Source organism: Prionailurus bengalensis, chromosome B4 (assembly GCF_016509475.1).
Source record: "Prionailurus bengalensis isolate Pbe53 chromosome B4, Fcat_Pben_1.1_paternal_pri, whole genome shotgun sequence".
Lineage (NCBI taxonomy): Eukaryota > Metazoa > Chordata > Mammalia > Carnivora > Felidae > Prionailurus > Prionailurus bengalensis.
The window spans coordinates 78,029,503-78,049,791 of NC_057358.1; the positions used below are offsets into that span (position 1 = coordinate 78,029,503).

Below are 20,289 nucleotides of genomic sequence, written 5' to 3' on the forward strand. Positions count from 1 at the left end.
GGGTTGAGTTGACTGTATGGCCCACAGAGCCTACGGTATTTACTGTGTGGCTCTTTACAAGTCAAATTTGCTGCTTCCTGATATATACTGTTCTATTTCTCATATAAGCACCACACGGACCAGCGTCAAAAGGGAGATTCCTAAGCTTCGAGAACTTGTGTTAGTTCAAACACCATCTTGTTTTATGCTAAATATGCAGTTATGAAAAACTGCATATAAATTAAGTATATGTAAATAATTATTTTTTTTTTACTTTTTTTAACGTTTATTTTTTGAGACAGAGAGAGACAGAGCATGAACGGGGGAGGGGCAGAGAGAGAGAGGGAGACACAGAATCGGAAGCAGGCTCCAGGCTCTGAGCCATCAGCCCAGAGCCCGACGTGGGGCTCACGGACCGCGAGATCGTGACCTGGGCTGAGGTCGGACGCTTAACCGACTGAGCCACCCAGGCACCCCTGTAAATAATTATTTTAACAAAAAGTGTGTTTTATTGTAATACAACTCGCTACTTGAAGTATGGAGGATTCCTCTTCATTTCAGGAAATTTAGTGTGGCTTATGTGTTTGTTTCTCTTTGAATAGAAAAAAATACCTTGTTTTTCTACTTGATGAAGATCTAGGATGTAAATATTTAGAAAGGAGTGCTGATAAACTATTTATTCTGTGTGCAGTGTTCAGTACGATTCATTATGAAATTTCTACTTCACATTTAAAACATTCTTAATAAAGCCCATATACCTATAAAGCTGTAGTTTTAAAATTCACTGAAGATCCCTACTTTCCTCGCCAGCTCTTACTAATTCAGGATCTTAGCTGCCTCCTGGTTTTTCTTCAACCAAAGCTAACAGTTTCAGTGTCTTACTGTCTTCCTTTTCTTTTGCCTTTCCTTCTTGTCCCTCACCTCGCACATACAAGCATTTGTTCATTAATCAGGCAGCAGAGATTTATTCATGCGCAGATGCTGACTCTGCGATAGGAAGTCCCCTCGGTGGCACCTCGAGACCTGTCTTTCCACCACGATCAAACTAAAAGATAAGAGGAACGGAAGGTGCAGGGGACGTTACTTTTAAAAGTCCTCTTCCCTGTCTTCTTCTAAGGCAGGTGGGTGATGTTGTCAAGGCCCGGCCTGGTGGTTTTGAGATCCTGGGACATGGGCCAGCACTTCTTTCATTGTTGCTTAGGCTTTTCTGTAGTGTACCCCAGGGGCTCACATTTCTCATTCACCAGAGAATCCATCCCCCACACCAGTTTCATTCTCTGCCAGATTGCCGCTAAACTGCCTCTCAATCTGGCACAGTAGAAGCGGTAAAGAGGCTCTCAACTTGGCATAACATGCTGCTCTGGGCTGCGTGACCTTCAATAGGTGGTGTCCCTCTCCTGAGCTTTTGTAAAATGCATAGAGGACAACAATCCCTCCTCAGCCATACTTCACAGGAATATTATGAGGTTGAATGGGGAGGTTATTTGAAAGGCTTGGCATTTTCGTAGAGGGAGTTGCTATAGAAACAGAGGCCTACAAGTACTTCAGAGAGGGGGTTTCGGGAAAGGCCCCGGGCTCTTTGTTTCTTTGGGTAGCCAAAATATGGAAGACCCAGCCTCTGACCTGTTTTCAGCCTAACCCTGGGTCTACCGCTCCCTCTTGCTTTTAGGATTCGGCTTCCCTGCAGCATGCCCTGCCGGAGCCAATACCCTCTAGTAACAGGAAGAATGATTTCGCACTGCAGTCTCTAGGGATAGTGAATTGAGCATTTCCAGAGTGGATGTGGCTCAATACCAGCACTGCTTTTCTACTTGGGAGAGAAAGGCGTGACTGCCAGATTACCAAAGGAAAGAACAGAAGATGAGAGGAAAGGATCTTTTATTTATTTATTTATTTATTTATTTATTTATTTATTTATTTTTATTTTTATTTTTATTTTTTTTTTAACATTTATTTATTTTTGAGACAGAGAGAGACAGAGCATGAACGGGGGAGGGGCAAAGAGAGAGGGAGACACAGAATCGGAAACAGGCTCCAGGCTCCGAGCTGTCAGCACAGAGCCCGACGCAGGGCTCGAACTCGTGAACCGCGAGATCGTGACCTGAGCCGAAGTCGGACGCTTAACCGACTGAGCCACCCAAGCGCCCCGAGGAAAGGATCTTTTAAAAAATAATAATGTGTCAGCAGCTGTTTATTGGGAGTGCGTGGCATGGGTTGAGCCTTCTCCTGGAACCGTGGGAGGAAGTATGAGATTGATTCCTGCCCTCTAGTTTCAGGGGTAACTGTTGGGGGGAGGCGCCGGGAAAGAAGGGTTAAAAAAAAAAAAAAAGGCGGCCCAGTCAGTTAAGTCAGTTCGAATTTAGCTCAGGTCATGATCTCATGGTTCATGAGTTCGACCCCCACATCAGGCTCCGCGCTGACAGTGCAGAGCCTGCTTGGAATTCTCTCCTCCTCTCTCTCTGCCCTTCCCCCACTTGCGTGCTCTTTCGCTCTCTCTCAAAATAAATACTCCTAAAAAAAAAAGTTCAGAAAAGGGAGAGGTCAGAGTCATTGGGGATATTTCATTAAAAAGTGGGACCTCAGGGTGAAATTCACAATCACGCCTCCTTTCTGGGAAGAGGGGGTATATTTGGAGCGTGTGCCGGAAGGAGCAGTATCGGTAAGGCCTTAGCTCTTCAGCTCCTGATGGGTACATAGATAGATGTTAGTGGTATCATTCTTTAGACCTTTTTATATGTCTTACACTTCTTAAAATGGTTCACTGTTTTGTTTTGTTGCTGTGGTGTGTTTTTTACTGAGATATCATTCACAAGCTAGACAGTTCGCCATTTTCAAGTGTGCTTTTCATTGGTTTCTTGTTCACAGGTCGTGCAGTTGTCACCACTATCTAATTCCAGAACATTCTTGTCACCCCAGTGAGATCCATTAGCAGTGACTCCCCCATTCTTGGGATTCTCTCTCCACCTCTCTCTCTGCCCCTCCCCTGCTCGCTTTCTCCCTCGAAATAAATAAACTAGGGGCGCCTGGGTGGCGCAGTCGGTTAAGCGTCCGACTTCAGCCAGGTCACGATCTCGCGGTCCGTGAGTTCGAGCCCCGCGTCGGGCTCTGGGCTGATGGCTCGGAGCCTGGAGCCTGTTTCCGATTCTGTGTCTCCCTCTCTCTCTGCCCCTCCCCCGTTCATGCTCTGTCTCTCTCTGTCCCAAAAATAAATAAACGTTGAAAAAAAATTAAAAAATAAAATAAAGAACTGGCAAACTGTTTTCCAAGATGGCTGTACCATTTTACAGTCCCGCCAATAATGTGTGAGGGTTCTAATTTCTCTATATCCTTGCCAGCACTTTTTCTTTTCTATGTTGTTGTTGTTGTTGTTGTTGTTCATTATATTCATCCTGGTAGGTGTGAAGTGCTATCTCATGTGGTTTTATTTTCATTTCCTTAAAAACTTTTGATGTTGAACATCTTTTCGTGTGCCTATTGGCCATTTGTCTGCTTTTTCTAATCTTTTTTAAAACTAGATTGTCTTTTTACTGCTGCTGAGCTCTAAGAGTCCTTTTCTATTTTGGCTGCTAGATCCTTATTAGATTCACAATTTGCAAATATTTTCTCCCATTATGTGGGTTTTTTTTTTTTAACTTTCTTGATAGTGTCATTTTGCACAAAATTTTGAATTTTAATGAAGTCCAATTTATCTCTTTTCAGTTTGGTTGCTTGTGCCTTAGGTGTCACAAATATGACACCATTGCCTAATCCAAAGATGTGAAGATTTACACTTTTGTTTTCTTCTAAGAGTTTTATCATTTTAGCTCTTACATTCAGGTTTTCATTCCATTTTGAGTTAATGTTTGTATAAGATGTGAAGTACAAGTCCGGATTCAGTTCTTTTGCATGTGGTTACCCAATTGTCTGAGCGCTAATTATTGAAGGCTACTCCTCTTTGAATTACCTCGGCACCCTTAAAAAAAAATCAATTAGCGTAGATGTATGGGCTCATTTCTGAATTCTCAGTTCTGTTCTATTGATAGATATGTCTAGCCTTATGCTAGCACCACAGTCTTTTTTTTTTTTAATGTTTATTATTTTTGAGAGAGAGAAAGAGAGAGATGAATGCAAGCAGGGAGGGGCAGAGACAGTGAGAGAGAGACACATAATCTCTGAAGCAAGCTTTAGGCTCTGAGCTGTCAGCACAGAGCCCGACACAGGGCTTGAACTCACGGACCGTGAGATCATGACCTGAGCCAAAGTCAGACGCTTAACTGACTGAGCCACCCAGGCACCCTGCTAGTACCACGGTCTTGATTACTATAGCTTTGTAGTGAGCTTTGAAACAGGGAAGTGTGAGTCCTCAACTTTGTTCTTATTTTTCGAAATTGTTTTGGCTATTTTGGTTCCCTTGCATTTCTATATGAATTGAATATGAATTTTCAACTTGTTAATTTCTGCCCAAAAAAGCAGTTGAAATTTTGATTGGCGTTGCATTGAATTTGTAGATTAGTTTGGGGAGGATTGCCATCTTAACAACATTATGTCTTCTAATCCCTGAACACAATGTGTCTTTCCACTGGTTTAGGCCTTTTTAAAAAATTTCTTTGAATGATGTTTTGTAGTTTTCAGTGTACAAATCTTATACTTATTAAACTTATTCCTAGGTATTTTGTTCTTTTGGATGCTCTTGTAAATGGAGTTGTTTTCTTCATTTCTGGGTTGTCTATTGCTAGTGTATAGAAATACAACTTACTTTTATGTATTTATCTTGTATCTTGATTCCATGCTGAACTTGTTTATGAGCTCTAATAGTTTTGTGTTTTGTTCTTGTTTTTAGTTTTGTGTCTGTGTATTCCTTAGAGTTAACTGTATACAAGACCATTTCATCTGAAAACAGAAATTCTTTTACTTGCTTACTTGCCTTGCCTAGAACATCCAGTACAATATGGAATAGAAGTGGTGAGAGGGACATCCTTGTCTTGTTCCTGCTCTTTGGGAGGAAGCTTTCAGTCTTGTCATTAAATGTGATGTTAGCTGTGGGTTTTTCATAGATGCTCTTTATCAGGTTAAGGAAGTTCCCTTCTATTTCTAGTTTATTGGGTGTTTTTATTATGAAAGAACATTGGGGGGGGGCACCTGGGTGACTCAGTCAGTTAAACATCTGACTTCAACTCCAGTCGTGGTCTCATGGTTCGTGGGTCAAGCTCTGTGCTGACAGCTCAGAGCCTGGAGCCTGCTTCGGATTCTGTGTCTCCCTCTCTCTTAGCTCCTCCCCTTCTTGCACTCTGTCTCTCTTTCTTTCTCTCTCTCAAAAATAAACATTAAAAAAAATGAACGAGTGTTGGATTTTGTCGAATGCTTTTTCTGCATCTGTTGAGATAATCATGCAGTTATTGTCCTTTATTTTATTAACGTGTTGCATTACATTGATTTTTCACACGTTAAACCGTCTTTGTATTTCTGGGATAAATCCCACTTGATCATGGTGTATAATCCTTTTTTTAATGTTTATTTATTTATTTTGAGAGAGAATGTATGAGCACAAGTCAGGGAGGGGCAGAGAGAGAATCCCAAGCAGGCTCTGCACTGTCAGCTCAGAGTCCGACACGGGGCTCAGTCTCACAAACCATGAGATCATGACCTGAGCTGAGATTGAGTCAGATACTGAACCGACTGAGCCATCCAGGCACCCCCTGTAATCCTGTTTATATGCGGCAGGATTCAGTTTGCTGGTATTTTGTTGAGGCTTTTGTATCTATATTCACAAGGGATATTAGTCTTTAGTTTTATTTTTTTTCTTATGGTATCTTTGTCTAATTTTGTATCAAGGCAATACCGGCCTTACAGAATGAGTTGGGAAGTGTGTCATCTTCTGTTTTTTTGGAAGAGTTTGCGAAGGATTGGTATTAATTCTTTAAACATTTGGTGGAATTCATCAGTGAAGCCATCTGGTCCTGGGCTTTTCTTTGTGGGGGATCATTTTTTTAATGCAAGGTGCAGAAGAGTATTTATAGTACAATCCCATCCAAGAGAGAGAGAGTCTTTTTAAGGCTGTATCTGTGTGCTTGTATTTACACAGAAAAGTTCTGAAAAGACATACAAAAAAAGATATATAAGCAGCAAAGCTTATCTTTGGGTAATGAGATAGAACTTAAGTCTTGTGCCTTGTATGTAATTACAAGCATGGACTGCTCTACGTTTTTTAAAAAGCCTACTTAACATGGCCAACATTTGACCATCTGCCCTTTCATCCGCTAGTGAGGTGTTGGTGCTGTGTACTTGCCCCCGGCCTTGTCTCCTTAGGAACTCAGTCTGGTGGGGCCCCTGTACCTCCAGCTTCACAATCTGCTGCACCCCTTCTCTGTTTATCCTCCTGCAACCCCAAATTACTTGTCAGTCCCCCCAAAACAGCCCGCGGTTGTGTGCTACTATGCCTCCATACATACTATGCTGTTCCCTTTCCCTGCCAACCTTTCGCCCTTTATCTGCCAGCCCTTCCCCTGTTATCCTTTAAAACCCCTTCCAGGAGCTCCTGGGTGGCTCAGTCAGTTAAGCATCTGACTCTTGCTGTCAGTTCAGGTCATTCCAGTTCCAGAGATCGAGCCCCACATCGGGCTCAGTGCTGAGCATGGAGCCTGCTTGGGATTCTCCCTCTCCCTTTTTCTCTGCCCCTCCCCTGCTTGCACTGTCTGTCTCAAATTAAGTAAATGAACTTAAAAAAAAAAAAAAAGAACTTTCCAAATACTAGTTACCTTCCTTTGTGAACACCTTCCAGCTCACTCTCCTCCCTTTCATTCCCTACCTGAAAGGAGAGAAAACCGTCCCTCCTGCTGCCTCTCATACATTACACGTATTTTTGTTATTGAACTTTGTGTTTACCCTGCATCATAATTACTAGCTCACATGTATGTCTTCTCTAAAAGTACAACTTTATACAGTTTCACACAAAATAGATGCTCAAAAGTACTTTGATTGAATTGAATTCGTGAGACGAGAAAAGCATTCTGGGTCGGACAAGCAACGTGAGCAGAGGCCAACATTTCGAGTTATTGTAACGTGTACTCATTTGGCCAGACAGGAAGATTCGTGGTGGAAAATATGGTTGAATGAATTTGATAAGGGTGATAATAGAGGCTCTTCAAAGGCAGATGGAATTGGGGCACCCGGATGGCTCAGTCAGTTAACGTCCTACTTCGGCTCAAGTGGTAATCTCACAGTTCGTGAGTCCGAGCCCCGCGTCGGGCTCTGTGCTGACAGCTCAGAACCTGGAGGCTGCTTCGGATCCTGTGTCTCCCTTTCTCTCTGCCCCTCCCCTGCTCATGCTGTCTCTGTCTCCCCAAAAATGAATAAACGTTAAAAAATAAAAATAAAAAAGGCAGATAGAGCAGACTTGGTAGGTATATATTGGTGGAATGAAGAATTCTTCTCACTTAACTTCAAGTCTTTGCTTACATCTTTTTTCTCAGTAGGCGTACCCTGACCATGTCCTTTAAAACTGTCACCTCTGTGTTCCCTCGTCCCCTGACCCCAGCACTCCCCTTCCTTCATCGTCCTCCTTCTTCCATAGCACTTGCACTTGTATATAATTTACTTGTTCATTGTGTTTATTTGTAGTCTGTCTTCCCCATTGGAATATAAGCTCCCCACACCATGGTAGCCTTGTTCCCTGCTGTTTCCCAAGCCCCTAGATCATTGCCTGGAACGTAGTAGGGACTTAGGAAATATTCATTGAGTAAATAAATCCTATATTAATGAACTTCAGCACCTTGTCCAGAGCTGGCCGAGATACAGCCCCGGTACAGTTCAAATGGCTTGTTTCTGAAAGAAGGAAAGAAGTTTACAGAAATGTATGAAACTGCTAAGACAGTGCCCACTGTGTATTATGTATATAATCTGGGGCAGGGCAGGGGAGGGAGGTGAAGGTAAGAGAGACGTGGAGCTTTAAGGTTTCTTGCCTTAGAAACCAAATTGGGAAGTCAAAAGTATAAGTATATTTGAGTTTATTTATTTCTTGCCTAGAAAAAATGTTGTTTCATGTGGTGATTAATTCCCATGCTTTAATAATTTCTCTTTTTCTTTCTCCACAGACCTTTGTAGTATTAAACAGAGGGAAAACTCTCTTCAGATTCAGTGCCACGCCTGCCTTGTACATTTTAAGTCCTTTTAACCTGATAAGAAGAATAGCTATTAAAATTTTGATACATTCATATCCTTTTCACAAATGTGGAGTGCAGAAGTTGCATGCTCACTGCTACACGTTTCTGAACTTTGACAATCAAATTGTATATTAAGTATTTTATCAATAGTGTACTTGACTATCCCACCAGTCAGAAGTGTGAGTGAACTTCTTCCGGATCCTGAGCTGAGCTTCAGCAAATTCTTTTTTCCTAGGATGATATCATGGGAGTCTGGAATTTCGTTGGTATCGTGAAGAGAGACAAATTAAGATGATAACCTGTAACTTTTTAAAGCGCTCAGGCTTCAGTAATTTTATCCTGAGCATATGATTCAGTTCTTTAGCATAAGTCCGATATTAGAATTTTTGGGAAGGCTGCTTCGTTGAGCGCAAATAGTTGAATGAATGCTTTAGAGATCTGCCTTGTATATTTCTGATCTCTTGAGCAGTGGGTATGGAAAGTGTCTGAGATAGTCTCAGATTAAATGGCCTCCTCGGTACAGAGGTTTAGATCTAGATTGTAAGACTGATATGCATCTTTCTGGTATTTTTACTGCCCTTAAATAGAAAATGCCAATTTACTCATGTGGCCTGCCTTTTTTTTTTATCTTATTAATATAGGAGAGCATATGACAGATAAAAAATTATGTGATGGGTTTAGCTACTTTGCATAACTTTAAAATTTTATGGTTGGTGTTGAATCTGTCAGTGCTTAGTCCTGTGCTTCCAAGGATAGTGTATCCTCCGGGTAAGATGAGGAAGCAGCAGTTGCAACTTGGGCAGATTGGTTTGCTAATAAGCTTTTGCCACATTTTATTAACTCTAAGAATTTAGTAGCTTGATTCTGAAATCAGTGGTTTACAAGTAACGTAGTTCTGAAATCTAAAGGTTTATAAGGAATAAATAATTCACAATGGACTTCTTCCCTTTTTGCTGGTTCAGAAGACAATGTCCCGGAAGAAAAACCCAGCCGTAAGAAGTATTTTTTGTTTTTGAAACTCCATTAGTAGAATGAAGATGGTGAATGCCATTAGCAAGAGAGAGTGAGTTAGCAACAAATGAGATATGGCTTCTCTGCTGGGTAAAGTGACAGTTTGAGTTTGAATAACTCCCATGCTGACCTAAAGGAGTTTATTTTTTTCTCAGTAGACAAGAACAGAAAGGGCTGAGAAAAATCTTGGGTAGACTGAAAAGACATCAAAGTGGTTTGTTATCCATAAGCATTCCTGGGCGCTTTCAAAACGATCAGATGAATTTACCCCATTATCTAATTTTTAGGGGTACAGCGGTACAGATGTCCTTGAAATCCTTGCCCAACAGGCCATCACTGGCTTCCCAAAGTGTGCAAATGCCACACAGAGTGGCTGTAGCATTGCCCTCCAAGGACAACTCAGCCCTTTGGAGAACTAGGGAGAAAAGTGAACTGTTACGTTCTAAACCCAAGCTAACGTAACATTGTATATATCGACTGTACTTCAATTAAAATTAAAAGTAAACCATTAATTGCATGTAGATTTTCAAGTAAGTAGTTACATAAGGTAAATTAATAAATGAGTACTGAATAATACAGGTTCGATTCAACTTACTTTGTCACCTAATGACTTTGGCATCCAGTAGACGGGTAGATTTCAGGTTACTGTGTATAAAGGTATTTGGAGGCTTATTCCATAGCTGAGGCTAAAGTGGCAAGAGGGGGGAATGTTTTATCCAAAAGGGGTAGAGCAGTGACAGGCTTTTTGAAAGTGGCCTTCCTGCTGTGTCCACCCACAGTTCTCTGGTCAGGTGTAGATACATATGGTGGCATTCTCCTTTCAGGTGACCGATTTAATTCTCATGATACCCAGTGTGAAACGTGTTTGCTTTCTGAGGAAGAAAACAGGCCAGATTTTGTACGTTCTCCCTTGACTCTTTTCTACAGTATTTAGCATGATCATTATGTGCACTATTTTGACCAACTGTGTATTCATGACTTTTAGTAACCCTCCTGAATGGTCGAAGAATGTGGAGTAAGTAGCTCATTTATTAATTTGTCTGCCTGCTTGTTTCAAGGATTTCTACTCACCGAATCTTGCTTTGCACAGTTTAAACGTCAAGGGAAAAAAATTGTTGTTGCTGTTTTTTTTTTCTCCCCCCCCCCCCCCCTCTTTACTTCACAGAGAGGGGGGAGGCTTCATGTGGAATTTAGGAACTACCCTTAGAGGCAAACTCTAGAAAGAGAAAGAAGAGAAAGTGTGCTCTGGAAGTTACTGCCCTTCACCTCCACCCCCTGCTATGCTGGCCAGAGCCTTTGACCTGCTGCCCCAGTGCCATCTTGTGCCCTCAGTTAGTCCCTCGTGGCACTGCCTTCTTCTACAACATGAGGTCTCCTTTTTTTTTTTTTTTTTTTTTTTTTTTGACTTGTCTAAAGTTAAAAATAGCTCTGGGGCCTCCTCACCTGGTTCAAAATTATCACCTACTAGATGGTACCCACAACATTCCAAAGTTCTTGGTTTTGTGTTTCGGTAAGTTTCTCCTTCAAAGCACCCCTCCCCCTTCCTGCCATTCTTTCTGCTGCACTGGCCGTGCCCGTTCTGTTTTGTCTCTGTCGGTCGAAGCTGCACTTCAGGCACCGTTACCTTAAAAGATTCATTCAAAGTTTCTGTCTGTTCAGAACTTACCTCGAGCTATCCGTTTCTTTGACAGGTACACATTCACAGGGATTTATACATTTGAATCACTAGTGAAAATCATTGCAAGAGGTTTCTGCATAGATGGCTTTACCTTTTTACGGGATCCGTGGAACTGGTTAGATTTCAGCGTCATCATGATGGCGTAAGTTGTCTGCTTACTTTATTGACTGACATTCAGGGTGTGATTACGTCTATGTGGTTGTGTGCGTGGTTGTGTTGGTTAAGGGCACGTTTGTGGCCAGCTACAAGCAGAGTTAATGGGTAGCCATGCAAGGCCACACAGGCTTATGCCTGGGATTCTTGCTTGTGAGGGCTGGGCAGTCTAGGCAGTGACAGCATGTGTATATGGAAGAAGGTAAGCCAAGGCTTTACAGCTAGGAAAGGAAGTAGGAAGTGATTTTTCCATTGACATGCTCTCGTATTTTCTTCCCCCTTATAACACTGACCAAGGTTTGCACGCTGGTCACTATGGGGCCTTAGTGAAGACTTGAAATGTTTTAGGTGTAAACCTTAATTAAGCTGAAAATCCATTTCCTGGGTATGTTATATCGCATGTAATTTGGTGAGGCTGACCCAGATGTTGGAGACTTCAGAGCACATTTTAGAGTTAAAACATGAGCCAAGGTATCCAAACTGGTCACTTCCTAAGGAAGTACTGACCAGAACTTCAAACTATTGCGAGATAATAGTATAATTCCCCATTAGTATGCTAGCTGCTCTGGGTAACTTGTTCATTGTTGTTTTAACAGTGAACACGTATCTCTTTGGGAAACTTAGCTGATGATAGAAGAGTGATAACAGACTTTATTATTTTTATCTTCAGGTTGGGAAAGCACTCTCTGGTAGAGTAGGGTATAATAAGGGTGTTGTATAGGCTGTGTGTGTGTATGCAAATGTGTGAAAGGTTGAGTGTGTTTGTATATATACGGGCCTGAGCATCAGAAAGATGTATTTCACCTGGAAAATGTGAATGAATGGATGAATGGTATGCATTGAATATTTGAAACTGGAACTTTGACTTTCTATTATTTTAAGGCAACTTCTAGCTTTCCAACATTATGAGTACACCTTGGTGTTCATTTAAAATTTAAGTGTCTTTTGCTAGGCACAGAGCTGGTGACAAAACGGGCGCTTAACACACTCTTTGCTTTGATCCCATGATCCTGAGCCCTGCTTTTGTATGTCACAGGCTATAACTTCATCTGTAGGCATGACTGCAAAGATAATGCGTACAACTCTTGGATAAGTCATATATATAGACAGGCACTTTTGCCGTTGTCATCGAGGGAGTTATTTGAATGTAAATTTGTTTTTATGGGGATTCTGCTGCAGAAATTTGTCTCCTTTTTCTAAGAAATTGTTCGCAAAGCTTGGGGACATAAGCCTTTGATACCTCCTGGCCTTCCTTTTTGCTAAACATAATGAGTGGACTGAGAGTAGTCATTCTGATTGGGATCTACACAGCCCGATGCTGATTAAGAGAGTAAGCCCCCCGGAACCTCCCGGTTGTATCGGTTCTTTCAAATATTCTTTTGAATTCTCCTTGCCAACTGGAAAAAAAAAATGTGTTCTTTAAGCGTTTATATTTTGAAATTTTCTTTTTCAACAACAACAAAAAATGAAATCATAGCTTGTGTGTAAGACCCTTTCTTCCCCCCATTGTCAAACCCTCGCCCAGTGGTACCATTACAAGTTAACTTTGGTTTGATTCTGCAGGTATATAACAGAGTTTGTAAACCTAGGCAATGTTTCAGCTCTACGCACTTTCAGGGTACTGAGGGCTTTGAAAACTATTTCGGTAATCCCAGGTAAGATGGCCCGGGGTTGGTGTTAGGTGTGGGGTTAGGGCCCTGACGTGACGTATTGTACTTTTTGTTTTGTTGTGGTTTTGTTTTTTTTCCTTCGGTGTTTTGTGTTCGTGTCTGTGTTTGTCATTTGTGTCTGTGTGTGACCTCCCTTACTACAGATATGTGACAGAGTTTGTGGACCTGGGCAATGTCTCAGCGCTGAGAACATTCAGGGTTCTGCGAGCTTTGAAAACTATCTCTGTAATTCCAGGTGAGAAAATTTACACACAAGACTGACTGCCTCATCTCCACTTTCCCCTCCATTCATTTGTCCACCACATTCTAAAGCTGGCGTCAGCACAATTGGTATGGCCTTGCACTCCGCATGTTTCTCCTGGGAGACGTTCTCTGGGATGGCCCTTTGGTCGTAAGGCAGTTTCAGTGATGACGCTTTGCCAGGCATGCAGCCCCCATTCCATGCTTTGAAAAAGCACGTGCTTCGACATCATTTGGATCTTACAATATGTGAAAAAATTGTCACAGAGCTAGCTGTCTCTTTGAACATAAATCATGTGCTTCCTGGCCTCATGGAATTACAGTAATTTAACATTCACTGTCATCCCATTGCTTGTGATTTCTAGGCTTCCTGTCGCATGGTTTGCTGATGGGATGTTCTTCAATGAACTATACTTTTACTGTTACTGTGTTAATGGAATTATTTAACCCCAGAAGAGACTTACCCGTTGACTAGTCCAGTATTATAGCCAAATTAAAGAGCCTTGGAGTTAGGGAACTGAACTTTAATAATCACTGTCTATCACATTCTGTCGCTGTCTGTTTCACTGGAGTAAGAACCAGTGAATATATATATATATATTCAGAGACCATTTTCAAACACAGATCCCCATGAATGCTTGTGCAGATGCTGTTAAAAACAATCCAAGGTAAGATAAGATACATACATCTGAATGTCTGGGCAAACAAAAAGGACAGAAACCTGAGAAGAAAAAAAAAGGAATCAGTGGGTGGTTGAGAGGTAGTTAATCGACAGTCTTTTTATAATTTTTGCCTTTTTCTTTTTGGTGCTGTTTGCGCTGGCCCAGTGGTTCTTAACCTTTGGAAGGGTTTGGATCCTTTTGAGAATCAGGGGAAAGTTTGCAGGCCCCTCTGAAACCCATCTGTGGACCCCAAGCTAAGGTCCTTAATTTAATCTAAATCCTTACTACCGAGTAGCACTTAACTGTTTTTTCTAAAGACTGGTTTTGACTGGAAGGAAAGATATTTTAGTTAGTCTTGCAAGCCTGAGATATATTGGCAGTAACATGGCAGAAATCAAGACTGTATGGCTGCTGATTGGACTTTCGTTGTGTCCAGGGGTTTTCGGGGAAGATTCCCAAGAGACCAAGCTTTTTAGTGCAGCTTTGTAGGAACAGGGACGTGAAGAACAGAGGCGTCCCATTCCTGGTGTCCCGTGGCTCTTCTTGTGGCTGACTCAGAAATATTCCTCTTTTCCCCTTTTCAACTTTATCTAAATATCAGACACAGAGAGAGGGAAGCACAAAGGTAGAATCCTGGAGAAGGCTGACTTGGAATGTGGCTTTCTGAGAACCTCAAGGAAGGTAAACCTCAGTTTCCCCATTTACAAACTTGGGCCATGAAGTGGGCCAGTAAATTCGGGCCCTACTAAAAATGAATACCTTTGTATTTAGCAATGGGAGCTTTCTCCTTATCAACTAGAGGCTGGGTGTCCATGAGAGTATATTCTTCGTGGCAAAAAACCACAACCCCGACTTAGTCAAGGTTCGGTTCCTAGCCTGCGACAGAAAGCGCAGTTCATTCTGTGGGCAGCCTCATGAAGCTCATTGATGGTGGTTTAACCCTTAGGCAGGCCTTGTCTTATTTTTTAAGGCATCTGGAGCACCAAATCTTTACTTTCATTTTTCCTTTGCTCTCTTTCGTCTCTGGCCTCTTTTAAATATGATCCCATGTTTTCTGCTCACTTCCCCCAACGTACTCTGCAAGGCATCTGTCTCTTTATGTTCTTGTGATCTCAAAACTTCTCTTCCAGAATTAAATTGGAAAGCTGCATTCTGTTCACTAACTAGGGCAGCAGATGCTATCTCTGGTCTAGCTCTTAGCTTCTGTCTCTGCTGTATGGGTAGCTTCTGACCACAGCATTTCTGCAAGATAACTCTTGACTGGCCTCACATTATTTATCCTCACTATTAATCAGTCTATCTATAAAATATATTTATAAGCACATTTCTATAGTGTTTATAAGTACTGGTAGGGCTCCATAAATGATTTTGTGTAACAATTATTATTTAAAGAAGAAACCTAAACTCAAAGAAAGGGCTTGTGTCAGCGTTTAGACCTCAGCTTGATGATTTGAAATAGATTCCCAATTCCTGTTTCTAGAAGCACCGCCACTCAAGCTGGCTTTGTGAAGTTAACTGGGATGGAGAAGAACTTTAAGGGATAATAAAGCCAGTAATAGGTCTCTGTCAGTGAGTGGTATAACTGATACTTGAATTAAAGTGTGACTTTTTATCCCAAATCCTTTCGTTCCCTATACTGCTTATCGAGGGCTATTGTCCTATTCCTACCTGCCTGTCACCCAGGTCTCCTTTCAAGGTGGGAATACCATTGTATGAGTTAGTAGACCTGACACCATTTCTTGACTGGAAATCTCAGTCATTTTTTACTCTATTGTAGAGCCAGGCCTCAGTTCCCTCTTTGTGAAAGCCATCGTCCTGCACACCAAGTCTTCTCCGGGATCACTTCAGTGGGACTGCTGATATTTTTGCCCGTTCCTGTTCCCAGTTTGACTGTAGGCTTTTGCTGAAGCTGCCAGAAACAGCAGCAAGAGCAACCACAGAACTGACGTGGGGTCTGCAAGATCCCCCAAAGCCCCTGGCTCCCTTCATGAGAGTTTTCCTGGAGAACTCACCCACTCACCTGGGCTGCCACTCCCTTCCCTCTTAGCACCTTTGGTAGATATTCTGACTGCATCAGAGCAGTCAGGACTCCCAGGAGATGGGGCAGTGCACTGCCTCAGTTAGCTCCAGCCTTTTGGATAAGAAGAGGTGCTTTGATTTAGAGCCTTTTCGTGGCTTAGAAAACACCAAACCCACATTCTCACCCTTTTTATTTGCTGACTCAAGATCTAGACATGCATCACACATGGTTTGCCTTTTGCTTCAGAGAGCTTGGCTTCAAGAACAGTGCTTGCAAACTGCATGCTGGAACGGTCAGTTACAGGAGGAGACCCTTCCTTTCTACATTTCCTTTGGTCTGGAATTTGCCACATTCAACTTGACATTGAAGTATACTATGTAGAAATTTATGTCTTAAAGCTTTGTTTTTGCTCTATATTCATTTGGGGCCCAGGCGGAAAAATGAGCTTCTGAGTGACTTTGTCAGAAGTTTCGTCTTCTCCATTCTTTGACCGTGTGCCACAGGACTGACCTGCCCAAAGACAGGGTGGCCATCTCAAAGCAGGCGTCTGAGGTTTTGCCTACAGAGTAGCATTTAATGGTGTAAATAAAATGGGTTGGGATGGCCTTATTGACCAGTTGCTTCTCATTTCTAGCATCATTTCAGTGACTCCTGAAAAGCACTACGTCCCTATTTGCCCACACTGGTTTAATATCATTTTGCTTTCTTTAGAGTTGTAATTTCTTGATTACTTTTCTCTTTGATTTTTCACTTCTGTGCTTTCGTTTCTGTTACTTTCTCTCCTTACCTGTGGTATCAGAGAAGAAGTAGGAAAAATGATGGGCCCTTTTTCCTCCCACCCCAGTATTCACAAAGAAACCATTTTCTTTAAGTGTATGCATTATGAATATGGCAATTTCTGCTGCACAGTGAAGGGGGAAAGTGTTTTCAGACTATATTTAGCCTCATTGTTTCCTTTACCGTATTCTAGTTATTAATCCAGTTGCTTTTATGTTTCTCCTTTTCCCACATTGCTTCTCAGAAAAAATAGCCGAAGTTTAACATAGTGGCCCTAAGTGGGGAAACACTGAAGTCTCATAGGATCCCACCGATCCACCTTTGGGAGCTAGTTTAAGTTTTGTTGAGACCTTGTGATATAAATCTGGTGTTGAGTAAATAAATCTACTGCCTCTAAATCTCTCCCAATTTATTCCTGATCTACAGAACCTTCAATAATATCATTGTAAACCTTGAACCTGCGGCAAGAAAACTGACCTGGCACAAATTTACCCTAGGACTTGTCTGGACCAAGCCAGACTTCAGGAATTGGGGAAACTTACTTCCCGTGGAGTGAGAACTCCTCGTTACCGCTCTAGAGACCCGTGCCAGTGTGAATTTTGTAGAATTAGCTCGCGTTGCTTCAAACCAGATAGATTTTTCAACCTGAGCCACAAACCAGGAAATAGAAATTGACTTTATTTACAATCTGGCATCACCATGGTGGAAGATTTTGATCCCAACATGCATGGCTGATTTCTCTGGACTTGGCACGTAAGCAGGCTTTGTTCACTTGTTCAGGAGATGACTGGACGTCATGAAAGGTGACAGGAGGTTCAGCGGTGCCTTTGGACATAGAGGCTTCAGCTTCTCCTCAAAATTCTTTAAACGGCCCAAATTCCTCTCTGATAGCTGACATTTCTGTACATTGGGTCCAGCTGTCTTTTCCTGATTTACAGTAAACGTATTAACTGCTTCTGCTCAAACACATCCCAGTGCTAGTTAATCTTAGCCTTTTCCAAGAGTTCTCGCTGTCCAATTTGCCCCCACGTGGCTTCTGTTGTGCACTCTGTTGTGTGGGAGTTGTTTGAAGGAGCATTCTGCTCTGTTTTGGATAATCAGTTTTCAGTCAGTATCTTGCTTGTTCTGGTATGTGGTGTTGTGAGCCAGTAGAAGAAGCAAAGCAACTTCTCCTCACAGCCAGCACAGTGGCATTTTCCATTCTTACGTGCATCAGGTTAGAAATTCCACCAGCAGCTTCTTACTTCAGTGACCTGCGTTGGTGATAGCAGGACGCACTTTTGCCTGACTGCATTTACTACAGCATATCAGTCACTGCTGGCAAGACTGTAGAGCTTGAGTTCAAGAAATGCATTCTGTGAAAGACTATCAGGTACATGAAAAGATGCTCAATGTCACTAATCATTAGGGAAATGCAAGTTAGAACCATAATGAGATATCACCTCACACAGGTTAGAATGGCCATCGTCAAAGAGACAAGAGTTAGCAAACACTGGGCATGGATATGGAAAAAAGGGAACCCTTGCACATTGTTGGGATTAGTAAAGTGGTGCAGCCACTATGGGAAACGGTATGAAGTATCCTCAAAACTTAAAAATAGAACTACCATATGATCCAGCATTTCCATTTCTGGGAATACATCCAAAGGAAACGAAAACACTAACTCAAAAAAGATATCTGCACCCCATGCTCATAGCAGCATTATTTACAATAGCCAAGACACAGAAACAGCCAAAGTGTCCATGGATGGATCAATAGATAATGTTGTGAGATACACACACACACACACGCGCGCGCGCGCACACACACGCATACACACACACACATACATATATACATACACACACACACAATGGAATATTATTCAGGTATAAAAAATGAGGAAACCGTACCATTTGTGACAACATGGATGGACCTTGAAGTATTATGCTCAGTAAGATAAGTTGGACAGAGAAATGCATGATCTCACTTATGTGTGGAATCTAAAAACAAACTCATAGAAAAAGAGATCAGATTTGTGGGTACCAGAGGCAGAGTGTGGGAGGAGGAGGAATTGGAGGAAGGTGGCCAAAAGGTACAGACTTCCATTTATAAGAGAAAGGTAAGTACTAGGGATGGAATGTGTAACATGATGAGTATAGCTAACACTGCTGTGTGATATATAGGAACGTTGTTAACAGAGTAACTGCTAAGAGTTCTCACCACAAGGAAAAGTGTTTTTCCTTCCCCCCCCCCTCTTTTTATTGTACCTATATGAGAAGATGGATGTGAGCTGAACCTACTATGGTAATCATTTCACATCATGATGTACGCCTTAAATTTCTACAGTGATATATGTCAATTATTTCTCAATAAAATTGGAAAAAGAAAAAGAAATGCATTGACTGCATCCTCTCCCTAACTTGGCACTGATTTCTGCAAATATGGTCATTCACAGTCATCAACCCTAATGGAAGGAAGAAGAGTCTTGGCTGAGGCCAGATGGTCCAGTGACCATTTACATTTAATATTGCTGTGTAATTGTGTGTCTGCCTCGGGATGCTAACGTCACACTAAATCACCTTTCTTCCTGTGGGACCTGGATGAGAATCTTGGAGAGTAAACTTTTTAGATGGCCATCGGTAGTGTTATTTAGTGATTATTGTTGCTTAATTAAGATTTGTTTCTCTGATCCCCTGTATACCTGAATGCCATTTCCAACTTGAGTTTCTACTTGAAACTTCTTGAAAGCTGAAAGAACTCTTACCAAGGAGTTGATCTAAACCTCAGACTTCGAAACAAAACACTTGAATTTTTTTTTTTTTGCTTTCTTGACTCATGTTTACAGACTTCTTCAGCAATGACATCTGGTTTATGGAGAAAAGATTTGAAACCAGCTGAGTGAGAGCATGTAGGTCTATTCCCAGGAAAGTGATGAGTTCCACGTATGGTTGGTGTATTAGTTGAACATCTTTGGTTGCAAGTGAAAGGATATATGAGTACTTCAGGGAATCTAAGGGTTGGAATGCTTTTGGGCTTCTGGAAGCCCGTGAAACCAGAATGCAGTCAGAAAGCTCCAGATACCAGGAAGTACTTTGTCTTAATGTCTTTTTCTCTCCGTGTGTCCATTTCCTTTTTCTATCTCTTAGCTTACTAACTGCCTTTACTTCTCGGGCATATCCTAACATAATGACAGAATAAGGCTACCACTTAGTTCCCAAATTTATGTTATCATTCCTTCTACTTGAAAAGGCTACTGGACTATCTCTTGTCCCATTCTAAATTCCAGGAGGAGCGGTGCCTGGGTGGCTCAGTCAGTTAAGCATCCAACTTCGGCTCAGGTCATAATCTCACAGTTCGTGAGTTCGAGCCCCGGATCAGGCTCTCTGCTGTCAGCTCTGAGCCTGCTTGGGATACTCTGTCTCTCTCTCTCTCTCTCTCTCTGCCCTTCCCCACTCCCTCAAAAATAAACTTAAAACTGATTGAAATTAAAAATAAATGAATGAATAGAGAAATCAATCAATCAATCCTGGAGGAAACGATTGGGATTTAGATCAGATGTCCACCCTGACGTCTATAAACTACTAACAGAAGGTCACTTCCTACATACAAGGTTGCTGAGAGCCCAGGTTCAGAAACAGGGGATTGTTTGAGCCTCGTGGCCTGGAATTTCCTATTATACAGGCCTGGAACTGTCCAGAGAGTCCCAGCCCAGGAAGATCAGATTAGACTCATGCTAAATTGTATGATTTTTAAATTTTTATTTTATTTTATTTTATTCATTCATTCACTCATTCATTCATTCACTCATTCATCAAGAGTTCCCAGCCCAGGAAAATCAAATTAGACTCATGCTAAAATTTTATGGGTTTTTAGATTTTATTTAATTTTATGTATGTATTTACATCACAAATGCATTGGTTTGACTATTTTTGTAGTATTTACTCATGTCACTAATATGAATGACAGCTTACAGCTCTAT

The 20,289-nt window shown here is 41.7% G+C and overlaps 1 protein-coding gene across 5 annotated transcripts in view; it reads left to right on the plus strand.

The window, feature by feature from the left end:
• SCN8A (sodium voltage-gated channel alpha subunit 8) overlaps window positions 1-20,289 on the plus strand; it is a 178,331-nt gene that overhangs the window by 73,489 nt on the left and 84,553 nt on the right. For 3 of the 5 annotated variants that reach the window (XM_043563957.1, XM_043563959.1, XM_043563961.1), the window contains exons 3-6: window positions 8,049-8,167; window positions 10,054-10,143; window positions 10,820-10,948; window positions 12,773-12,864. In XM_043563957.1, the coding sequence (XP_043419892.1) occupies window positions 8,049-8,167; window positions 10,054-10,143; window positions 10,820-10,948; window positions 12,773-12,864 (430 nt within the window). Of the gene's footprint in view, window positions 1-8,048; window positions 8,168-10,053; window positions 10,144-10,819; window positions 10,949-12,522; window positions 12,615-12,772; window positions 12,865-20,289 lie in introns of all 5 variants that reach the window. The other 2 variants (XM_043563958.1, XM_043563960.1) reach the window with 1 other exon arrangement.